This window comes from Petaurus breviceps, unplaced genomic scaffold (genome assembly GCF_028583685.1).
Source record: "Petaurus breviceps papuanus isolate PSGF00001 unplaced genomic scaffold, PetGlider_PUasm1.0 90845, whole genome shotgun sequence".
NCBI lineage: Eukaryota > Metazoa > Chordata > Mammalia > Diprotodontia > Petauridae > Petaurus > Petaurus breviceps.
Window position 1 is genome coordinate 21,062,472 of NW_027187359.1, and position 25,215 is coordinate 21,087,686.

General features: G+C 39.1%; 1 protein-coding gene across 2 annotated transcripts in view; it reads right to left on the reverse strand.

The window, feature by feature from the left end:
* Positions 1-23,015, reverse strand: part of STRN (striatin) — a 168,421-nt gene extending 145,406 nt beyond the window's left edge. The window contains exon 1 of one of the 2 annotated variants that reach the window (XM_069072197.1): positions 22,696-23,015. In XM_069072197.1, coding sequence (XP_068928298.1) covers positions 22,696-22,938 — 243 coding nt within the window. In that variant the 5' untranslated portion in view covers positions 22,939-23,015. The remainder of the gene's footprint in view (positions 1-22,695) is intronic. The other variant, XM_069072198.1, reaches the window with a different exon arrangement.
* Between the last annotated feature and the right edge of the window lie 2,200 nt (positions 23,016-25,215).

Consider the following 25,215-nt stretch of genomic DNA (forward strand, 5'->3'; position numbering starts at 1 on the left):
CTCCCCTTACTGTGTAAGATTCCTCTAAAATAAGCCCTCCCCCGAAAATAAGCCCTATTGAGATTGCTACTGTAGTGAAGGTGCGCTACACGCTACATTACGGTACCCTCTGTATGCACCGCCCCCCCCATGAAACGCACACCGTGCTCCGAGCTGCATCCAATCAGAGCTGCAGCAGTGAGCGCGTCATCCTGTTCTTCCCCAGTGATTTGCTTATTGAATAAAGGTACATTTTTTTGTTCACATTTACCTGTTTATTAAAATTGCTGTCAATGTTCATTAAAATAAGCCCTCCCCTGAAAATAAGCCCTCTGGTGTTTTTCTGTCCAAAAAATTAATAAGACAGTGTCTTATTATCGGGGAAACACGGTATTTGTAAATGATCTTATAACTATGATTCTTAACATCCTATTATCCCCTATTCCCACTCTATCACTATTCACTGTAGATGTGGAAAGAAACAACTTTTATGTTTTTATGTTTCATGGCTCAACATACTTTTTAAAAACACATCACCCATTGGCCAATTTTCTGTTAATAAAATTCTCCATACTTAGGCAGGTTGGTCCTTGAATAGAAGAATATGTCACCAGGCCCTAAATATTTGAAGACTTTCCAGCCTGCATTTGCCACAGCTTGTACTCCATTGGCCTAGGCACAAAAACTCAAGGTTATCTGTAGGCCACAATAAGGCAAGCAAAACTTTGGTTGACATTGCTCTTTTCAATCAAAGCGAGATAATTTTCCTTCATAAAACATTCATAATTTGATTTCTATGTATGATTAGATAAGAAAAATATAAAATTCACAAGCATGAAAGTTGCAAAGGAAAAACTGCCAAATTATGACCCCACTGAAACCAGTGTGTATTTAAAAACTTTTAAAATGGCCATCAAGTCCAAATATCATCTAAAGTGTGCATAAATTTCCTGATAACTCTTCTCTCCTGTTCTCTCTCTCTTTCACACACACACACACACACACACACACACACACACACACACACAGTCAAAGCTACATGCTGTACTGAAAAACGTTAGTGGTATCTACAAACAAGTATAACTGACACCCAGATAAAAAGGTAAACAATGACTCAAAAATTAAACAAAGGGGCCCAAGCTCTGTTTCCAGTTCTGTCCCATAAGGCAGGACACATATAATCTATGGTCCACAGGATGCTTTAGGCCATAATTAGCTTTTATGGATATGGTCACCAGTCATTCCAGATTTTCCAGGGAAGTCACGGTTTTAAATATTCTGTCCTGCTATCCCCTCAAAACTACTGAACTATTCAAGAAATTCCAATATTTTGACAAATAGTAATCAAATCTAACCAGGGAATACTACACAACAAAAATACATGATAGATCACTGTCATACAAAATGAGAATCACTGACTGAAGAAATATCATTATTATTCATAAAACACATGCCCTTATCATGTAGTCACATATAAATGTATGTATACATGTATGTGGTACATGCAGGAATATAGGTTGATACAGTAGGAGCTACATTCCTACTACTATAGGACCATAGATTTAGGCCCAGAAGTTCTATAGTTCTATAGAGGTCTTCTATACCAGTCTTCTCATTTTACAACGAAAAAAGTAAAATCCAAAGCAGATTAGATGACCTCAGTGACAAAAAAAATTCAAATTCTATATTCCTAACTCAAATATTACCTCCCTTCTAAAAGGTAAATACAAAGCCACACGTGCAAAAATTTAAAATAAAACCAAAAAACCCTTTCCAACTGCAGCAACAAAGGAAAGCTGACTAACTACATTCAACAGAGAATGATATTGAAAATGTGCAAATTCATCCTCTCACTAGTGTTTAGAAAGGATTTTCATTTTCATTCACAACTTTTGGAGATCAAAAAATTCTAGATAGTCATTGAAATTATAAAATCTCTCTTGATAAGCTACAGAGGTTCTTCAGAAAACTGCTAAGAAATGCTTGAAAAAAGAACTAAGAACTATTGAGCAAGAAGTGCAATAAGAGGCCATCAATTCCAACAATAAATGAGAAAATGCATGAACAAAATACATAATTGCTGACTCATTTCTTTTCATTAAAATTAAACTTTAAAGTGACTATAATGAAATGACTTAATTTTTATGTCACTTACAAAGGAAATCTTTTATCAGATCACATGTACCAAATTTTTTTGTTTTTAAAAATGGTAACTTTAATTATGGTCCAGCAATATTTACTGGCTAGTATTCTAAGCTGTTAGAAGATTAAGAAATACCCTAAAATTTCCTGATCCCAAAGAATTTACATCTAGTTGGGAGTTACTGACAATAAATACAATCCTAACAGTGAATTCCTCTTTCCAAGAAAAGTTCTCTAGACCTAGGAAATGATAACCATAAGGTATCAAAGGAGGGAGAAACAAAACCTTTCCACATGGGTAAGTCACATTCCATTCCCAGATTTTGTTTTGGTTCTACACACCCTTTACCCAATCAAGCCTATTATTCAAACATATTTCGGTGGGGATAAGAGAAAGGAAACTGGGCAAGGAAAAGGAAAAGAAAAAAAATAGGCTAAATGCCTAGAAAAATAGAGAGAATAAAATACATTCACCCTAACACCTTTCTTTCTCATTATCCCTACAGTTTCAGGTTCTCTCCCTAACCATTCTCTTCTTTCAACTTTTTAAAGTTTCAAGTTTGGGAATCCACATTCCTCAGAAGTCTGAGCAGATTTTGGTAATAATTCCTTTAATTCTATAGCTTTTACACTATGCTTGACACTCTCAGTTAAAACAGAATTATAAACGAAAAAAAGCAAGAAAGCAAGTTCCAGGCTAGCATATAATTTACCACCAAGTAATACTGTGATTATTACCCCTGTGGGATTCTACATTAATGTTTACTTCTTCCAACCTGATATACAGGTAAGGAATCCAACCTTTCTTGCATGTTAATGAATTTTAATGAAGGCTGGATGTGACTAAATGAGACACTGCCTCAGGCCTTTCTTTGATTTGCTAGCAATAATGCTGGAATGCTTAAGAGTCCAACACACCTCAAATATTTACTCCACCCAACACTCTCAACTGTATTCAAAACAATCCCAAAGTTCACTTACTTAATCCTGGGTTCCCTTTAAGTCAAGTCAACTAGCATTTATTAAGTGGCTACTATGGGCCAAGCACTATAGCTCTAAGAATAAAATAAGGGGAAAAAACAGGTCCTGCTCTCAAGAAGTTCAGTCTAATGGGGAAAATAACATGCAAACAACTATGTACAAACAAGCTATATATAGAATAAGTTAGAGATAAAGGGCATATTTCTTGCACCTTCAATTCCTACTTCCTTTATTAATACCTACCAAGATACTTTTGCTATTACATTAATGAGCAACTTAAATCCCAAATCTGTTCCTTAAATATCCTACTAACTTCTAATTTTTTTTCTATTATTCATAGTTAGTGATTTTATGACAGAGACAACAAGAAAAATTTGAGAGGGAGAAGAGATTTTGGTGATATCTGATTCTAAGTGCTTCATTTGTTGGAACAAAGTGAGACCCAGACAGGATAAGTGACCTCAAGTCAAATGGCTGGACAATGGCAAGGCCAAAACTAGAACTCAGATTTCCCCATTAAAAATTTGTGACTGACTGGAAAGTCAAATAGCAAAAAGAAAAAAAGAACTAAATATATTTACATATATCAATATACATATCAATGGTAAACAAAAAATGATTTCTTCAAATCACTTTCTGTATAACAGATTTTTAAAAGTTCATACATTTAAAATAAATCCAATATTATTTTGTTATAATACATAAAGTATATTTATTTGTATTTGCTTTGAATAATAATGATGACAAGACTGCAGCAAATCTAGAGAGGAAGTTTACATTCGTGTGGTGGTGGATTTAGATGAGCAAGGCACATCTGAGATATATGTGATCTCTCCAGATGGAACATAAACTCTATAAGGGCATATAAGGGTATATTAATTTTTGTCTTTGTATCCCCAGCACCTAAAAAATTACCTGGTATATAGCAGGTACTTAATAAATGTGTTTTGATCAATGAAAAGTAAATATATAAAACCAATAAACCAGATATGCAATAATAGCCAATCCTCTGGCCTACATGTAATCTGATAGAGGATCAAATTTATGCAAACTATATTAACAAAATCTAAACATACAAATTTAATAAGGTTACTTCTGTAAACTGAAAAAAGAAACTCCATAGCTATAATTTCTCTTAAAAAAAATGAGAATTTTATTTTCAAGAGATCCCTACAAGCCACGCAAAATGTTCTAAATGTTAATAAAGTCAAACTACCATATTAAATTATAAGAATGAATTTGAAGAATGTGTAAATATCTGCCTTCTCTCCTTTTCACCCCAACACTCCCCTCCCTGCAAATAAAAGGAAAAAAAAAAACAAGTACATATAGTCAAACAAATTTTCACATTGACCATGTTCAAAAAAAATATACATATCTCATTTAGAAGTCCTTTACTTCTCTATCAGAAGGTGGGTAGCATGTTTCATCATTAGTTTTCTGGAATTGTGGCTGGTCATTACACTGATCAGAGTCCCTAATTTTTTCAAATTGTTTGTCTTTTCTATATTGTTGTGACTGTATGAATTGTTCTTTTGGTCCTGTCTGCTGCACTCAAAAAAGTGCTCCTGAATTTCCCTGAAATCCTCTACATCATCATTTGTTATTGCAAACAGTATTCTTGCACACGTATATACCATAACATGTTTAACCATTCCCCAATTTATTCCCTCAAATTCTCGTTCTTTGCCATCTCAGAAAGAGCTGCTAAAATATTTTTGTACAACTTCAGAGTTTTGTTTTGCTTGGAATTATACCTTCCCTTCTAACCTCCCTATAATTCTCTCTTTTCTTTCCCCAATGAGTAAAATGTATTTCTGCTTCTAATTGTGTACTGTGTGGACATGTACATTCTTCCCTCCTTTGACCAATTGATATGAGAGTGAAATTTAGGTGTCAGCTGCTCACCCCAATCCCATTTTTCTTGTTTGTATAGCTGTCTACTTCTGTACCCTGATTACATGAAATAATTTTCCCTCATCTTTTTTTCCCATTCCCCTTCCCGACAATGTATTCCTCTTCCCCCTGGCTTTCCATTCTTCTTTTAAGATCATCAAAACAGAATTATTCCCAAGTTTTCTCCAGACTGCTTTTATGATTTCCAATGATTGTTATAGCTGTTGTCCTTTGTTCTCAAAGATGACCAAAATGACATCACTATGTTAGAGTCAAATTACAGTGTGTCTGACTGTGGTGGATCAGACCAATATGAGCTCAGAATGTTCTGCCACAAATAGCCCATGAGAACATTTGGGGTAGATTCTCTAAATTTATGCATCTCACTTTTTATTTGGGGGGGGGGGGGTTACTTCAGTTCTGCTTTTCTCACAGAGCACACACTTTCTTTGATGAGGGCACACCATGCCAGGCAGTCCTGTGCTAGTGTCTCCCATGTCATGCAGTCAATTCCAAAGTTCTTTAGAGAGACCTAGAGTGTCCTTGTATCACTTCTTCTGATCACCATGTGAATGTTTGCCTTGTGTGAGTTCTCTGTAAAATAATCTTTTAGTAAGCATACAACTGGCATGAAAACAGCATGGCCAGTCAATCAGAGCTGCACTCTCTGCAGTAGAGTTTGCATGCTGGGCAGTTTGTTCAAGAAAGGACCTCAGTGTCAGGTACCTTATCCTGCCAGGTGATCTTCAAAATTATCTTACATTTGAATATAAGCAGTTTATCTTTATTTAGTCCTACATGATTATCTCAACTCCTATATTTGAATTTCAAAATTTTACAAAGCTCTGGTCTTTTCATCAGGAATTGCCTGAAAGTCTTCTATTTCATTTTCCCCTCCCAAAGGATTATACTCAGCTTCACTAGGTAAGTTATTCTTGACTGTAAGCATTTGCATTCTTTGCCTTCTGGAATACTGTGTTCTAGTCTCTCTGTTCCCTTTTCTTGGTGGCTGCTAAATCTTGTGTGAAACTGACGCATTTGGTTATTTGAGTTCTTTCTTTCCGGCTGCTTACTTTCTTTGACCTTAAAGTTCTGGATTTGGGCTATAATGTTCCTGAGAGTTTTCCTTTAGGAGTTTATTTCAGGAGGTGACTGATGTAATCTTTTTTATTTCCACTCTGCCTTCTGGTACTAAGCAATCCAGAACACAAAGTAGTAATAGAAAAAAAAAATTGGGTATGATAAAAGATAAACATGGTAGAGATTTAGCAGAAACAGAAGAGATTAGGGTGGCTAGGTGGTGCAGTGAATAGCCCTGGAGTCAGGAGGACCTGAGTTCAAATCTGGCCTCAGACATTTAACACTTACTAGCCATGTGGCCTTTTGGGCAAGTCACTTAACCCCAATTGCCCTGACTTCCCCTCTTGCAAAAATTAAAAAATAGTAATAAAACAAAATATAGAAACAGAAGAGATTAAGAGGTGGCAAGAATACACAAAAGAACAGTACAGGAAAGATCTTAACATTGCCAATAATCATGATTGTGTGGTTACTAAGCTAGAGCCAGACATACTGAAGAATGAAGTCAAGTGGACCTTAAGAAGCATTGCTAACAGTAAGGCTAGTGGAGGTGATGGAATTCCAGCTGAGCTACTGAATACCCTAAAAGATGATGCTATTAAAATACTGCTCTCAATATGCCAGCAAATCTGGAAAACACAACAGTGGCCATTGGATTGGAAAACATCAGTTTACATCCTAATACTAAAAGAAGGACAATGTTCCAATTACCGAACAATTGCACTCATTTCATATGCTAGAAAGGTTATGCTTAAGATTATTCTAGTTAAGCTTCAGCAACATGTGAACTGAGAACTGACAGAAGAGCATACTGGTTTTCAAAGAGGCAGAGGAACTAAAGAGCAAAATTGCCAAATTATTTAGATTATGGAGAAAGAGAGTTCCAGAAAAACATCTATTTCTGTCTCACTATCTATACTAAAGCCTTTGACTGTGTGGATCACAACAAAATGTGGCAAATCCTCAAAGAGATGAGAGGTCCAGATCATCTCTCTTGTCTCCTGAGGAACCTGCATACAGGCCAAGAAGCAACATTTAGAACCAAATATCGAACAACTGAGTGGTGGAAAAGGAGTATACAAGGATCACCATTTCTTATAGCACAATAGTATTCCATTACAATCATACACCACAACTTTTTCCACCATTCCCCAATTGATTGGCATCCCCTCAACTTCTAATTCTTTGACACCACAAAAAAAAAGCTGCTACAAATATTTTTGTAGAAATAAATCCTTTTCCTTTTTTTAAATCTCTTTGTGATACAGACCTAATAGTGGCATTGCTGCGCAAAGGGGTATGCAGAGATTTATAGCCCTCCGGGCATAGTTCCAAACTGCTCTCCAGAATTGCTGGATCAGTTCACAGTTCAACCAATAGTGTATTCATGTCCCAATTTTTCCACATCCTCTCCAATACTTATCATTTTCCTTTTCTGTCATACTAGCCAATCTGATAGGTGTGAGGTGGCACCACAGAGTTGTTTTAATTTACATGTCAATAGCAATTTAGAGCACTTTTTCATATGTCTATAGATAGTTTTGATTTGTTCATCTGAAAACTGCCTATTCATATCCTTTGACCATTTATCAACTGGGAAATGACTTTTATTCTTATAAATGGGACTCAGTTCTCTATTATTAGAAATGAGGCCTTCATAGTAGCTTTTTAAAGATGGTATTCTTTCTTTCTTTGCTCCTTCCAGTCCAATTCCCGATTTCAGACTTCATGTTAGAGAGAGGCTCTGCATACTTCTGGACCAAAGGTCTGCTCTAATCCTGCTGCTACTTTCTTGCAATACTGAGCGTTGTAATATTCCAGGATATCAAAGACAGCTCAGGCTGAGGACCTGAAAGCTTCCAGTGCTCCTGAAGTGGTCTGATGCAGGGCAATGTCTGATTGATGCCACCACCCCCATCTAAACTCTGCAAGTTCCTGATTTGGGTTTGGGTCTGAGATACAGCAAATTGCTGTGAAAACTTAGAATCTATCATCCAGATAGGGAAAATCTGCTGGTTCAGTGACAGAACTGCAAAATTCCTTTAGGTATATGATTTCTATATTGGTTTTTCCTCTGCAGGCTTCATACTGATTGATCTAGAACCTGGAACTGAGACTCTGCTCTGCTCCCGGGGTCTGAGCCACATAGATAGCTACTGTTTACTTCTGAACTTGTTCATTCTTAGTACACTGCTCAGAACCTTGCACTACTCCCTATATCCATGAGCAAACATCCCCTCCTCAGTCCCTAGAAGCAGGTAGTAGACAATAAAGCTATTAGTTAACACCTCTTTCAAATGTGGCACCCAAGTATGACTGGAGGTGTCCCACATGGGTCTGGGACTTACTCTTATTCCATCGCATGGCATCTCCCTGCTCACTGGAGTGCTATGTAGACTGGCTGTTTGCTCCTGCCCAGATCCTGTCTCTGGTATCCCCAGACCTCTCTGTCTCTGTCCCCTCACCTGGGCTAGAAAGATGACTCATTACGAATTTTTCTTGGATTTCTCCATCATGATTCCGTCTGGTATATTTTCTAGGTCTATCTGGAGGAATTTTTAGAGAGAATTTACTAATAGTATCCTTATTTTTACTACTAGAAGGTATAAGAACTGAAAAGCAGTAAAGAACCTCTGAAATCAGGCTCTAATCCCACCTCTAAACCACTCCTCTTTCCTTTTAGTACTTTATTACCAACTACCCCAAAGAATTTTTCACCTCCAGGACTTCCTTGACTATTCCATTCAGAGCAAGCTTTGAGAAGCTGTTAACAGTAGCTAATCAACATTTGAAAAGCATACTACTATAATAACTATAAACCAATAAAAGCACAAAGTTTAATGAGAACAGTTTACTGCTACTCTAACCTCAGAAAGTTACCTCTTATTGTTTTATGGACACCCAGAGAACCTAAATGTCTCTCTTGATCTCTGCAAGTAACACAATACCCGGTGTTATCTTATATGCTTAAGAAATGCTTGCTGAGAACCAGGAAAACAATATATGCAGTAACTACAACAGTGTAAATAGAAAAAAAAAATCAAAGCTAAATATTGTGCAATTATATTTACCTTGATAGGGGAGAAAAGTTGGAAAAATACGCCCCCTCCCTTTTCTCTGGAGAAGTGGAGAACTACGTTGGGGGGAAGGGGGAGAAATACGTTTATACTAAACCAATAGAAATGAGAAATTATTTCATTTTGCTAACTGTTGTCCCTTTTTCTTTCTTTAAATCTTTCTTATAAAGGATGGCTCACTTAGTAAAGAAGAATACATTTGTAAATGAAGGTGATTTAACAAAAGAACCAATGAAAAGAAGAAATGTTTGCTCAATTAAAATCAGTTTTCAATACTCCAAGGGATCTATGATTATTATGAGCATGGATATGGGCAGCTAGGTGGCACAGTAGATAAAAGAGTGCTGGGCCTGGAGTCAGGAAGACTTATCTTTCCAAGTTCAAATTTGACCTCTGATACTAGCTTTGTGACCCCAGACAAGTCATCTGACCCTGTATGCCTCAGTTTCCTCATTTGTAAAATGAACTAGAGAAAGAAATAGCAAACCACTCCAATATTCTTGCCAAGAAGACCCCAAATAGAGTCATGAAGAGTCAGACACAACTGAAAAATGAGTGAACAACAACAACCAAGTGTGGATATTCCCTCCACCAGAGCAAATAATACAACCTATCCATACTTCTAATCCTGTGTAAGTCTTATTTATACGTAACTCTATCTTCACCCCTTTACAGAAAAAGGAGGCCTTCCTCTAGTTCTTTTAATGTTTTATGGAATCCAGTATAGTGATGAATGGAATTATTCAAAAATGCTATTCCTTACTTTTGCTATATGACCATTCCATCATCCTTAGTATCAGAAATAAGATTCAGACCTCGAAAAGACCTTAAAGATCACTTAATCCAAACCCCTCATTTTACAGATGAGAAAACTAAGGTTCCAAGAAGTTAAGCGATTTTTTTTTCAAAAGTCACAAAGCTAGTATGTGGCAAAGATTGGAATTCAAATGAGTTCTCCAAATCCAAATTCTGCTACATCAAGGTAATTAACCATTTTTGTATCACAAACTTCTTTGGAAGTCTGGTAAAGTCAGTAGAGTCCTTCTTAGAAAAATAATGCTCTTAGACAATTGAAGTAACTACTAAATTTAAGTTAAACCTTAGTTGAAAATAAAGATTTTTTTCCCTCCCATCCAAGTTCATAGACCTCCTGGCATCTATCCAGGGGCACCATGGAGGTCTATGGACCCCTGGTAAGCACCCTTTTGCCACATCATGATGCTATTCATATATACTTTAAATAATTAAATAACAATGGAGCATAATATAGTATGGTATTTTAGAAGGTACCCTTTTAATCTCTCTGCAATTTCCTTATTTTTTAAAAAATGTACGTAATAGATTGCTTCTATAATCCCATCCAACTCAATGACTCAGTGCCAAAATGAGTGATATAGAAGAGAAATATTACATGATTTCCAAAAAGGGTAAATCAATGGCAGCTGGAGCAATTAATAAGAATAAGGCTTTAGGCAGGATGTAAGTTAATCTCTCCCTCATTTCTGGTCCCTATTTTTCCTGTCTCTATCTCTCCTGCTCATGCAAAAATACATCCCATTCCCTCTCCACTAACTGTTTCCTTCCTTCCCCACCCCAACCACAAATACTGCTGATACTCCATGTCTTCTATCCCTCTGAACAAATGTGAATCCTCAGTCAGCAGCAAGGGAACATTTGGGGGCAAAGAGAACTGAAGCAACAATTACAAGCAGATGGATCCCTTAAATTGGTTCTTGGCTCCTAACATTCGATAAAAATTATACAATCACATTTAATTTGGCTACAGAAATATTTCATAACTAAGAGCTTTTTAATTTAAAATACAGGGTGTCCCAAAAGTCTTAATAGGTTAAAACTAAACTAAGATTGGGAGACACTGGAAATTTCCCTCAAAGGTCTAATTATGGGGTTAGAGCACTCGATTTTTAAAATGAGTAAATTTTTCTGTCAAACTGACAAACAAGGTAAAAAGTTCTAAATAACACTTTCCAATTCAGCCTTTAATTGTCCAAGGTTCAAGCTTAGTGTCAAATATTAGAAGCATTTCTGCCTCAAAAAAAACTATCTGAGACACTAGAGATCAATAAAATTTTATCAATATCAACAGGTGACCAAGGAATATTGGTTGCTTAGACTTTCAAAAAGTCTTTAACAGCTAGCATTTACACAATGTTTTAAGGTTAACAAAGAGCTTTACAAATATTATCTCATTTCATCCTCACAAACACCCTGGGAAGGTAGTGCTATCATTATGCCCATTTTACAAATGGGAAAAACTGAGTCTGACTGGTGAAGTGATCTGCCCAAGCCACATAGCAAGTAGTGACTAAGGCAGCATTTGAAATCAGGTCTTCATGACTCCAAGTCCCCTGCACATCTCTACAAAGTTACATAGTAAAGGTTCTTTTAAGGAGGAAAAAAAAGACGAGTTAAATAGTATTGTTTTCCTAAGAATAGACAACTAGATTAGGTATAAAATAAAAGGTGACTACATTCTTCTCTGGATCTGCAAAATATGTAGTTTTAAATCAATGACCTCTAAGGTACTCTGTTGCTTTAAATGATATGTTCTGTCCCATAAAAAGAGGGCTGTTTCTGGAAGAAGCATTATAATGGAATCCTCCCAGGTTATATTTGTTGGGACCAGTCCTGACTGCATTTTTTCTAAGTGACCTGTGAAAAGGAAAACATTGAAAACATTCATCTGCAAATGACAAATCTTTTCTGGGTACTGAAATGTCAGAAAAGGGTAAGACCAAAGATTAAAATAAGACCAAAATACAAAGCTGTGTGAGTGAATAGAAAATATATAAATGAATTTAACACTTCTCTACCTCATAAGTTTGTTGTGAGGGTCAAATGAGATGAAAGTGCTTTGAAGAATTAACACATATGCTTAACAGTTATACTGGTCTGTCACTCAAGAAGTTTCAGGGGCTCTTTATTGCCTTTAAAATAAAATGCAAACTTCTCTGGCATTTAAAACCCTACACAAAATAGCTCCACCCTACTTTTCTTCTTTTTTTTTTTACAAGCAATTGGGGTCAAGTAACTTGCTCAAGGTTACACGGCCAGTTATTTTGTGTGGGTGCCAAGTATCTGAGGCCAGAACCGATCCCGGGTCTCCCAACGCCAGGGCCGGCGCTCTTACTCACTGCGCCACCTGGCCGCCACCCCACCCTACTTTTCAAGGCTATTTATTATTCCCCTCATCATAGGTTCTACACTCCTGCCAAACTCGCTGATCTCCATACATGACCTTCCATCTCCTGCTGCAGTGCCTAGAATGCTCTCTCTCCTCATCCTTCACCTCTTGGCTCCTTCAGAGTTCAGCTCAAGTGTTAACTACTATAATAGGCCTCACTTATTTCCCCACTTATTAGCACCAATACACAAATATTAAAATTATAAATACTATATATTGGCTTACGTATATGTTGTTGCTCTCCAATAACATCTAAGTTCCTTGAAGTCAGAATTTCATTTTTGTCTCTGTACTCCCAAGTCCTCAAATATAACCTAGCATCTGGATGATAAATACACACTTATTAAATGGAACTGATTTATATTTAGAGTAATGTTTGTGGACAAAGAACTAATAACATGCTGGGCGCATCATCAAGAGTATCAGAGATAAAAAGTGGAAAAAAATTATCCTACCCTTGTACACATATGGAATAAAGCTGCAGTTCTGATCACCAAATCTCAAGCTCAATATAATAAGAAAACAGCAACTAAAATAATCAACAGACTAAAGAGCACTCTATACAAAAAAGTCAGGATTCTACTATCCACAAAGGCAAAGTATATAGATAAGACATTCTTAATCTGCAGTCAGTGAACTTATTTTTCTTAATATTTTGATAACTATTTGAATATAATTGGTTACCTTTTTAATCTTGTGTATTTTATTTTTTGCATTTAAAAAATTATTTTGAGAACAGATGCAGAGGACTCACCAGAATGCTAAAGGGGTCCATGACAACAAGAAACAGAATTAAGAAGCCCTTCAACAGAGGGAATAAAAGTTCAGGTAGTATAAGTTATACAAGGTGTAGCTATTATAAACATGAACTTAATTTTAATTCTTCATTAAATTCTAGACTATCAGAATTTCATCCCCTTATATTTAACTCAAGTTGTTCGAATAAAAAAGAGAGTATTATATTGATGCCTCTAGTTTATGAAACTTGTTACATAAAGTGACAAGCTGAAAATAAATACTTTCAGAAAAGGATTAAATAAATTCATGAATGATAATGGGTTAAAGGAAACTAGAGATATCTGGGGCATATCCATGCCTCTATCTTGATTCCTGTCCTGATTGGTGAATTCCGGGCCAGCATAATTATTCCATAAGGGGCTTCAGCCATTCTCATTTTCCTATGTCAACTCACTCTCCCGACTACTCCACCTCCTCCACCTTGACCCCTTGCAGATACCTCTCACCCTACCTTGTCCAGCTGCCCTTTATGTTGTCTTCCCCTATTAGAACATAAACAACACAAGCTCCTTGAGAGTAAGCACCATCTTGTTTGCTTGTGTTTATTATCCCCAGCACATAATAAGTGCTTAATAAATGTGTGCTCTTTCTCCCTCTCTGACTTTTGAAAGAACCATGGATTTTATCAATAAGCATAATCTTTTTCATGTAGGCTAGCCTAGAAAAAGTAAAATGAAGTATTACATTCTTAATATAGTGTCCCTAAATGATTCTACCTTCCCTGGACCTTAAAGAGGTAAAAATGTGGACAAAATTTGGTGGTATGCTATCCATTTCCTGTACCTGGTTAGCCAACTTTCCTAAGAGAACAGAACCATACTGGCATATAATGATTTTTCCACATGTCCTTGGCACTACTGGGTGAGGACCAAAGAAAACTAGGGTGTTTTGTAGGTGTTCTAAGTATTGAAGGGCAAGATACAAATGAACAATGAATGCTATGGAAGTGTTTGGAGCAGAATACTAAGGAGTAGAAAGCCAGAATCCTAATGAAGATGCATTTGTTGGCATCAAGTATTGAGAAATAAAGTACTTCTGTTGTGGATAATATTTCATATTAATATTTTGGCTTTCCTACAGACTATTTATTTTAGGCACAGGGCCTTCAGAGCTCTGGCTTATTAACATAGCTATCAAACTTTCTTTCAAAATCCACTATTCCTGTACCTCCTTAAATACATGCACATAACCATGCTTCAGTTTCATTTCCTCCTCACTCAAGACTCTTGGTCTTATTCTCTATATTCTAATATTCTAAGAAATTTAAATGGATAATCACTCTGATCTTTCTACATTATATTTATGCCCTGTCTTTCCAAATAGATTAAAATAATGTTAAATAGGGATATCATCTCACCTAGGTGTGCCTAGGAATTTCATCATAACATCTGGTTAAGGCACTCTTATTCAAAACTAAAAAACCACTTAGAATCACAGGATTTAGAGCTTCATTTTACAGATGAAGAAACTGAGGGCTAAAGAAGTGTGGTAAAGAAAAAAAAGAAGTGTAGTGATCTTCAATGCCACATAGGTAAGAAGCAGCAAAGCTGGAATTTTAACTCAGGTCCTCTTAATTCAAACTCAAAATAAGCATGTTCACATTATACTATCACAGTAATTTGAGAAATCTGGCATACTTATTGCTACTATTGCTAGGAGCAACTTTGATGCTCCTGGACATATCTGATTACTACTACGTTTGCAGGGGTGAGGCATAGTAGGAGGGGGAAGGGCTTCTTAATCACTAGAGCCTGCCCTTGTCCTGCAGGTGGATAGAGAAAATACCTGGGACTGTATGTGATCTGCTACTTTGAGTCTCTAAAGAGATCCTTCCTGATGCTTCTATAACCCCTCCATGACTCTCAAAACGTAGATCTCCACCCAAAACTGGAAATCAGTGCTATGTAGCAAATGACTGCTTCTGCTACCACTCTTTCCTTTAAGTTAGATAATTCATCTGTTTCCTAAATTAAGGAGCTGCTCCTATAATTTTGTGGAACAAGGTCGAAAGGTGTGCCCAGCACCTCAAGCACCTAACAAGACTCTGCATGTAGAAATCGAATTCAACAAGTATTTATTAAGTACCTATTAACTGCCAGACATTTTACTAGATGTCAGGAACAGAAAGACCAAAAAACCCCCCAAAACCAAAAACAAAATAGCTCCTGCTTAAGAAGGTCATATGGGGAGCAGGGAGACCTTAGGGGAAATAATCTGTACACAGAGCAAGCATAGTACAAAGCATTTAATAAATGTTTTATCTAGCTACAAAGATAAATGCAAATAGTCTAGTGAGGAGAGAGATAAAAATGAGCCTCTTCTGGGGCAGCTAGGTGGTACAGTGAACAGAGCACTGGACCTAGAGGCAGGAGGACCTGAGTTCAAATCTGGCCTCAGACACTTAACACTTACTAGCCATGTGACCTTGAGCTCGTCACTTAACCCCAATAGCTCTGCCTGCCTTCCCCCCTCAAAAAGAAAAAAAAAAAATGAGCCTCTTCAGGGAGGTGACCTATGAATGAAGCTAATGGTTCTAAGGCAGGGATGTCAAACTCAAAGAAGGCCACTAAACATTTGGAAGAATTTCTGTGAGCTGTATATTGACTTAGTTTTAAAATGTAATATTATCTATGTTTTCATGTTTTAAAATGTAATATATTATCTATGTTTTCATGTGTTTTTATTTATTTTGTTAAATATTTCCCAATTACATTTTAATTTTACTCCAGCTGCATCTAGAGAGCGTAATGGGCAGTATGGGGTATTTGACACCTCTGGTTCTGAAAAGATAGAAGATTAAAATTAAGATACCAACTTCTATTTCATAACCTAACAGGTACTTTCCATTGTTTTTATAGGAAAAATCCAAAACATTAAAAATGGAAAATGAAAATATTGTGATTTTTAAAGAAAAATATAGCTTTATATTTCATTATACATGATAATAATAGAAAAAGTACTTACATATATATTCCTTTATACAGTACTCTATAAAGCTTAGATGACATGAAATTTTTAAAAATTGATTTTGCTAAGGATAATATTAAATTGACTTTCATTGTTTAAATGAAACCAGTGGACACTTGTAGAATGCTGGTATCCAAGGACTAGAAGAGTATTAGTCTAAATTTAAAATTTTGCTAGACAATCCACAAGATTGATCTATGCCCAAAGATCATTTATGTTTCAACTATGGTTACAGGTAAACTAGGAAAGAAAACATGGTATTAGACATTAAGTTTAATCTATCACACAGGCAACTCATTTCTACTCCAAGCTATTCTGTTTCTGTTAATGGAACCACCTTACTTCCAGTCACCCCAGTTGAAACAACACAGGGTTGAAACAATGCAGTAGTACTCTTTCCTCTCCCTCAACTCCTATATCCAATGAGTTGCTAAGCTGTTGATTCATACCTGCACAATGTCTCTCTTATCTTAAGATCACAGATTTAGAGCTGGAAGGGACCTCAGAAAGCCCAACACCCTCATTTTACAATTAAGAACTGAGGTATAAAGAGATTTATTTAAATGACTCACCCAGGGTCATACAGCTAGTTAAGTTTTTGAGCTAGTATATCAACCACTCCTTACTACTACTAGAAACAAATATAAACTCTCCAGTCAGGTATTTAAAAATCCTCTACAATGTGGCTCCCAACTACCTTTCCAGTCTTTGTATATTAATCCCTTCACATATTCTCCATGTCAAAACAGCATACTATGCATTCCTAACACATGACATTCTACCTCCCACTTCCATATCTCTGCACAAGTAGGCCACCAAGATTAGAATGCACTCTCCTCACCATCACCTCTTACAATCTCAAGCTTCCTTCAAAACACAGTTCAAAATGGCACTTCCTAAATAAGGCTTCCAGTTGTAAGAACCCTTCCTTTTGAGAGAACTTTGTATTTATAAAGACAACACGGGATAGAAAACTTACCCAATGAAACCACCATTCTAAACCAACATAATTAAAAACTCTCTTCTTTATTTACTCCAGTACACTGATTTCCAACTCATCTTCCTTCCTTCTATGATAACGTAAGCTCCTTAAAGGCAAGAAGTTTCAATGTTAGGGTTTAGGCCAGGTGTCTTTCATCTGCACAGGGAGTCTACCACTTCTTGCTGTTGCCTCACAGCCAGACTCCTCAGGTGAGAAGCCCTTAGACCATGGGTGTGCTAGCACCCTCTGCCTTCCATCATCTCTTGCTTGGCATAGTATGTTCTTTGAGGGAAAGCTGCTAGGAGGCAAGGCTAGCCCAAAGCAACCACTTCTTTTTGTAGCAACACAAGGCATTTTAATGCTTGCCAACTCCTGCGGCCAAAGCAATCTCACAACTGGGATGTGAAGAGCCCTGGTGCAAAGAGGAACAACCCTCCCTTGGACTTCAGGACTTCCATCTCCTCCTGCCTCTGTCCTTTGAGAGTAGAGGAGTGGTTTCTTCTACTCAATGATGAGCATTCTCCCCATTCCTCCATCATTCTTTAATTTCATTAAGGTTCTTTAAGTTTCATGCTATTTATATCTACCACTCAATCAAAACCCTGGTCATTGTTGCTTACAGACCTCCCAGGTCACACCCCTTCCTTTCTCAATAAGTTCAGTGTTTGGCGTCCAATTTTTCTTTCCTCCTCAACTCCTACCCTCATGTTAGGGGACTTCAACATATATATTGATTGTCTCTTAAATATCTTAACCACTCAATACCTCAACTACTTACCTCCCAAGTACTCCTCCACCCCAACTAAGATATATAAAAAAATGGTCATACCTTGGATCTTCCATCACCCACAAATGTACCACCTTCATATTCACCTCAGAAATTCCCTAATCAAACCATAATCTTTTGGCTTTTCACCTCTCCCTCTGCCTTCCCTTACATAACCCTACTCCTCATCCTCTCCATGACCTCTCTCATCCCTTGACCCCTTAATTCTCTCCCAATGCCATCTCTACTGCACCAGCCACTCTCTCCTCTTCTCCCCATTTTGACTCCTTGGTGAACCAATTCAACTCTTCACTGTCCTCTCTTGAATCCCTAGGCCCCTCATCATATTGTTGATTATGCCTAGTCAAGCCTCAGCCTGGGATCACTCCCACTGCCTTCACACCTACGTGAGCTTCTGAATTAAAAGGGAAAAAAATTACACAGGGTCCAATACAAATTTAAGTTACATAACCTCAAGTTGGCCCTCACTACTGCTGAGCAATGCCACTATATCTCCCTAATCAACTCACTATCCCACTCCGTATAATGACTCTTCTGAACTTTTTCATCCCTCCTCAAACTTACCATGGCTCCTCCTTCCCCTAACTCTCAGCTGGGAACTTCTGTCTCATATTTTACAGAAAAAAAAATGAGAATATTCAACCATGATCTCACTCTTCTCTCCTCTTCCTCATCTCCTATCATTCTAGTGCCTTCTGCCACTAATCTTCTCCTTCACACCCTGTCTCACATGAGATGTAGTGGACTTACTCCTTACCAAGGTTAACCCCTCTGATACCACCTCCTCCAATAGACTGCCCCTTCTATTATACCTACTCTTTCACTTATTTTCCATCTCTCCCTTTCTACTGCCTACAAACATGCCCACATTTCCCCTATGCTGAAAAAACTCTCCCCTGATCCTTCCATCCCTACTAATTATCACCTTATTTCTCTTCTGCCCTTTGTAACTAAAATCTTAAAAAAAGATGCCATCCACAATATGTGCCCCCACTTTCTCTCCTCTTACTCTCTGACAGTCTGGCTTCTGACCTTATTATCCCACCAAAACTGTTCTCTCCAAAGTTACTCTTGCTCTCAGTTGCCAAATCCTACAGTCTTTTCTCAATTCTTATTTTCCTTGACTTCTCTGCAGTCTTTGACACTGCTGATTACTCTCTTCCTTGGTACTCCCTTCCCTCTAGGTTTCTGGGACATCACTCTCAAGGTTCTCTTCATAACTAACTGCCCATTCCTCAGTTCTCCATAAGCAAGCTGTGGCCAAGGCCTGTCAACTTCACCTTTGCAATATCTCCTCAATATGGACCCTTCTTCTCTCCTACCGGGTGTGACCTTGCCACTACTAGTGCAGGCCCCCATCACCTCATGCCTTGATTACTGCAACAGCTTGCTGGTGGGTCTGCCTGCCTCAAGTCTCTCCTCACTCCAATCCGTTCCCCATTCAACCACTAAAGTGATTTTCCTAAAAATGCAGGTCTGATGTCACCATCCCCAATGCAATAACTCAAGTGGTTTCCTGTTGCCTTCAGGATCAACGCTCTGTTTGGCATTCAAAGCCCTTCTAACCTGTCCCCTCTTATCTTTCCTGTCTTCTTATACCCCACTCCCCAATACAACATACTCTTCAATCCTACACCACTGGCCTTTCTGGCTGTTCACTGAACAAGACACTCCCTCTCAGCTCTCCTTCAGCCACTCTAATTATTAACTTCCCTAAGTTCCTTTAAGTCTCAACTAAAATTCCACATTCTTTAGAAAGCATTCTCTAACCACTCTTAATGCCATTGCTTTCCCTCTTTTAATTATTTCCTATTTATCCTGTAATATGGCATGATTTGTATATATGTGTTTGCATGCCCCCCCCACCTTAGACTGTAAGCTCCATGAGGTCAAGGACTGTCTTTTACCTCTTTTTGTAACCCCAGTGGGCACAGTGCCCAGAATACAGCAGGAGCTTAATATTTATTATATTATATTATTGTATCTTCTCTACCAAGCACAGTGCTTAAAACATTTTTTGTTGTTGTTCAGTCGTGTCTTCATGACACCATGGTTTTCTTTGCAAAGATACTAGAGCAGTTTGCCATTTCCTTCCCCAGTTTTAGGCAGGAATTAAGTGGCTCGGCCAGGGCTACCAAATAGTGTCTGAGGCAGTCTTACTGACTATTCACTGTGCCATCCAGCTGCCCCACTTGAAACACAGTATGTTCTTAATCAACTTTTTAAAATTAAACTAAATAGTATTTACAAAATAGATCCTTTCATGCTTTTTAATCCAAGTCCAAAAATTGAGGTCTTTTATTAACAAATATTAATTTGAAGTAATTATTAAGATCATCTAGTCCCCAGACTAGACACTGAAGTCTAAGATAAGCCCCACTGTATGCTTCACCTGTCACCCCGTGATTTCTGTAAAGCTAAACAAAGCCTTTTCAAAACTTAGAATCAAAACTTGGAAATCCATATGTTCTTTTAAATATTATATGCCACAGGACATGATATGGTAAGTTCATAATCCCTGCTACTGGGGAGGTGAGGCTGGTGGATCATTACAGCTTGAGAACTCTGAGCTGCAGTATGGATAAACTGATCCAGTATCCATACTAAGTATAGTACCAAAAATGAAGCTCTTGGAAGAAGGGGGCCATTAAGCCAGAGAGTCGAATTAACCAAGGTTGGAAATAAAACAAGTCAAAGCTTCTATGCAGTTTAGTAGGTAGGATCTAGCCAGTAAGTTGGGGGAAGGGGAGGAAACAAGGAAGATAGGTAGACCATCACAAAAAAAAAAGTCACATCAAATGGTGAAAGCATCAACATTGAACAATAAATGTGCTACCTGAAGTATAGAAGTTTTTCATCAATTACATCCAAGTAAAGTGCAAATACCCAAAGTTAATGAACCCCCTTAAGTTATCACCTTGCTTTGTTCAAATGGTTTCTTTTGGGGGGGGGGGGGGGAGAAGAGATTAGTTAGAAGCAGCAATAGGGAGCACTTGAACAAGTATTTATATTTATTGTAGAAATACTCATATATATTCCACCAAGGAAAAGTTGGCTTTAAAAAAAAGGTGATATTCAGTTGGTGATATCCTTATTTCCAAACAACAAGCATATATTAATTACCTACTAAGTGTCTAATACTGGGCTAGGAAATACAGATACAAAATCAAAAATGAGATGGTCTATGCATTCAAGAAACTTGTATTCTATAAAAGATACAGAATATACATGTTGGATCACAGATTTAGAGCTGCAAGAGAAGTCAGAGATCACTTAATCCCCATGCACTCCCTATTTTCTCGATGAGGAAATGAGGCTCTGGGAAGTTGTGACTTGCCCATGTCAAGGCATAAAGTAAAGAAGACAGGTTTCAAACACAAGTTTTGTTCTCTCAAAACTAGTTCCCTTACCACTGTACTATTCTACTTTTCCCATATAAATAGATGCTGCATAGCAAGGAACCACAGGCTATACTTAGATATTGCTTCTGTAAGAAGCCTTTCTCATCCCCCTTGACCTCTGCTCCTGCCTTCCCTCTTGAGTCAACTTTCTATTTACATAGTATCTTTTGTATAATTATCTGTATGTCGTTTCCCCTATTAGAATGTGAGCTCCTTAAAAGCAAAAACACCCTTTTCTTTCCCTTTCTTTGTATTCCTAGGGCAGTGCCCAGCACAAGTCGACCATTTATAGTTATTAAAAATCATTCTCAAGTTTCAGAACTTAAGGCACAGTAAAGAAATTAACTCTGTGAAAAGCCTGTAAACACTCAATCTTCAGTGGACATATCTTATCTCAAAACAAGTCGTTGAACAGCCAATCACCAACGTGGCTAACTTTAACAGACCACAACTTCCTTCAAGGAAAAACTCAATCTGGAAATAAAAGTTTTTACAAAAAGTTGTTTACATTTTGTTGGGGCGTTTTGTTTCTTTTAACACAAAAAATCTAAGGTGTTGGGTTTTGTTTTGTTTGCTTTTGTTTTTAAAGGTAAACGATACTAATATTTAACAATACTTAAGTAAGGCATTTGGCTTTAGATCTTTCATTCATTCAAAAATCTTGGATCTAAAAGCAGCGGGTGAAACGCACTGCGGCATGACATAGATTCGAATATATGGGAATTTTCTATTTCTGAAGATACCACTTTTTTTCCTTTTCAGTTTCCCACCTCGGGTCATAGCCTGATACAACTTCATCTGTCCTCTCATTTCCTTTCTTTCAAGGAGAAGAGAATGTACAAGGAAAAAAAACAACCAAAAAACCCACCAAAAGCCCAACCCTCTGGCCAAGTGCTGGCCCCTCAACTCTCCTGGGAACAGCTCTGGCTCTTATCCCCCAGAAGCGGGGCATGACCCTTAGAAAACGAGCGGTCCGATCACCAGGACCCTCCTTGCCAATCTTCAACTAAAAAGGAAAAGACCAGAGCTCGGAGTTGGACTAGGAGGCGGGAGATTAGGGTTGGCAAGATTTGAGATGACTGGGAAAGCAGCTTTGGGAGGGGGGAAGGGAAGGGAACAGGCATTTATCAAGTGACCACTGGGTGCCAAGCATTATGCCCAGCGTACTACAAACATTATTTCATAGGATTACATGGGAGGGGCTGCGAAGGAGTAGAGCAGGTAGAGTCAGGGTGGGTGGGGCGAGGTGAAGGGGCTCTCAGGGCGCGGTGGGCGGGAACCAAGGGAAGGGGGAGGGGACAGGAGGGAGGCTGGGAGGAAGAGGCCGGGGCGGGGCGAGGAGGGAGGAAGGAGGGAGGAAAGAGGCGGGAGGAGGAGGGCCAGGCCGGGAGGGTCTCTACCTGCAGCTCCGCCCGCTCCACCTCCCACTGGGCGCGCTCCACCTCGAAGCGGGCCCATTCGTGCTGCAGGAAGTGCAGGATCCCCGGGAGGCTGTACTGGGCTCGGGCCGCCCCCGCAGCCGCCGCAGCCGCCCCGTCGCCCGCGGCCGTCGCTTCTGCCAAGGGCCCGAGCCCCTTGACGCCCGCGGCTGCCGCCGGGTGGCTGTTGCTGAAGAAGACGCCGGGCCCCGCCTGCTCGTCCATGGCGGCCGTGGCGGCAGCCTGCTGCGGACCAGTGCCGGCTCTCGCAGCCGCCGAGGCAAACGGCAGCAACGGCGCCTCCTCCTCTTCCCTCCGCCCTCCTCTCCCCGCCCACACTCCGAGTCAGCAGGGAGCGGCTGCCTGGGCGCTTGGGCCGGCCCCCGGAGCTGCTGACGGGCCGGGAAATGGGTCAATTGCAGAGCGCGAGCGCCCCAAGGGCTTGCTGGGAAATGTAGTCTCGGGGTGGTGGCGTTAATCGGCGGGAGTTGGGAAGGGGGATAGAGGGGAAGGAAGGATTCTTTAGAAACTGGCGTTGGCAGACTCAGCTGGTCTGGTCCTCGGTGTGTGGTGAAGACCTCTTAGGTTTCCTTCTTGCCCCTCTGCCTAGGAGAGCCGGGTGCGTGTTGGGGTGTAAGGTCCTTCTTATCGGGACACACACAAGGACAACCACGGAAGGAAGTTCTTGGGCTGCGCTGTCTTGCACATACCCACACCCACGGAAGTTCTCGGGCTCTTATCTCTCTCTCTCAAAAGCGCACACGCGCCCTCACCCCAAGGAAGTTCTCAATGACAGTGTTCTGTCTTGTACTGTCGCGCACATGCACCCACAGATCTCCGGAGATAAACATAATCACATCCATCTACGCACAAAATTATTGACGGCTACCCCGCTCTTCCTGCAAGAGCTGTTACATTCGCAGGCTGGTCCTCTTTCTAGGCGAAAGTTCCTCCTGAGAATTTGTCTTAGGACCAATCTTTTCTGCTCCATAAATTTCAGTTTAAAAACAACAAAAAAAGGGGGGCGGCTAGGTGGCGCAGTGAATAGAGCAGAGGCCCTGGAGTCAGGAAGGCCTGGGTTCAAATGCGACCTCAGACACTAACACTCACTAGCTGTGTGACCTTGGGCAAGTCATTTAACCCTAATTGCCCTGCCTTCCCCCTCCAAAAAACAACCACAGGTCATGACTTTTGTTTGTTTTTCCCGTTGCAGCTCTGATCTTTTATGTTGTCTTTAAAGCATCCACTCACCTAAAGAAGTACCTCCCTCCCAAACTGTCAGGTTTTTCTTTAATTCCCTCCCCCCCCCCCCCCCGCACTCCAACCCCATCCAAGTTTTCTAAGTCCTCTCACCAGTTTAGTTGTTTCATAAGAAATAACAGTTCGTGGACCCTCTGGGGTCAGTGAGGTCCTTTCAGGGGATAATCGAGATCAAAGCTATTTTCATAATAATATTTTAATTTCATAATAAAACACTGAATTTCTATTATGGTAAATATCAGTAGATATAATCCACATAAACCCCAAAGAGGGGTTGGTCTTCAATAATTTTTAACAGTGTAAAGTGGTACTAATTCCAAAAACATTTGAGAACTGCTGCTGGGCTAATTCATAAGATCTTAGATTTGAATGTAGAAGAAAACTTCCAGGTCATCGTGTGTCAGCCCCCTTATTTGATAGTTGAGGAAACTGAAGTCCTAAGAGATTGACTTGTCAGATTCATTCATGTGGTATATGCAGAACTGAGATTTGAATGTAGGTCCTAAGTCACAATCTGCACATCCAGAACTCTCAACTGAAACAAATTTCTGTAATACTGGAAAGATGGGAGAATAGATGATCTCTAAGAACGCCTTTCAGTTGAACACATGTATGAATCTAGGAAATAATTTTCTTCCCTTCTCCCTAAAGACTAAAGGGCCTCACTCCTGCTCAAACCACCTGAAAAGCTAGCACAGTTCCCTGTTTCTCACTATTGTTCCAAATCCTAATTTGATGGCCACATCTTTTGACAACTTCTTCCTAAGGTAATCCTTCCAAAGCCCTAGCATAGATAGCCCCATGCACATAGTAAGGAGGGATCATTGTCCGGATTAAATTTCTTCCATGAATGGTCCATTGGTAGAGTGCATTGATAGAATCTCCCCATGAGAGAGATTGGAGAACCTGCTCCTGGAATCATCCTGATGCCAGGACAATATGAAATGAAAGTGGCTTGGAGAGACGGTGGAGCATATATAGACACTAAATGGTTCCAGCCTTCTAATTAATGGTTAAGAGAAATCTTTTTCAATTGTCTCTGTAGCCAGAACTAGGGTACCCAAAATGACCTTGAGTTAGCCTCCGCCTACTCTCTTCTGATAATGTGTCAGAATTTCTGCTTCTGGTGGGACTCCACTGATGGTGGTCTGTGAGAGATACTACAAAGGGATGTAGTAAATAGAGTACTCAGGAAGTCCTGAGTTCAAATCCAACCTTAGACACTTAGCTGCGTGACCTTGG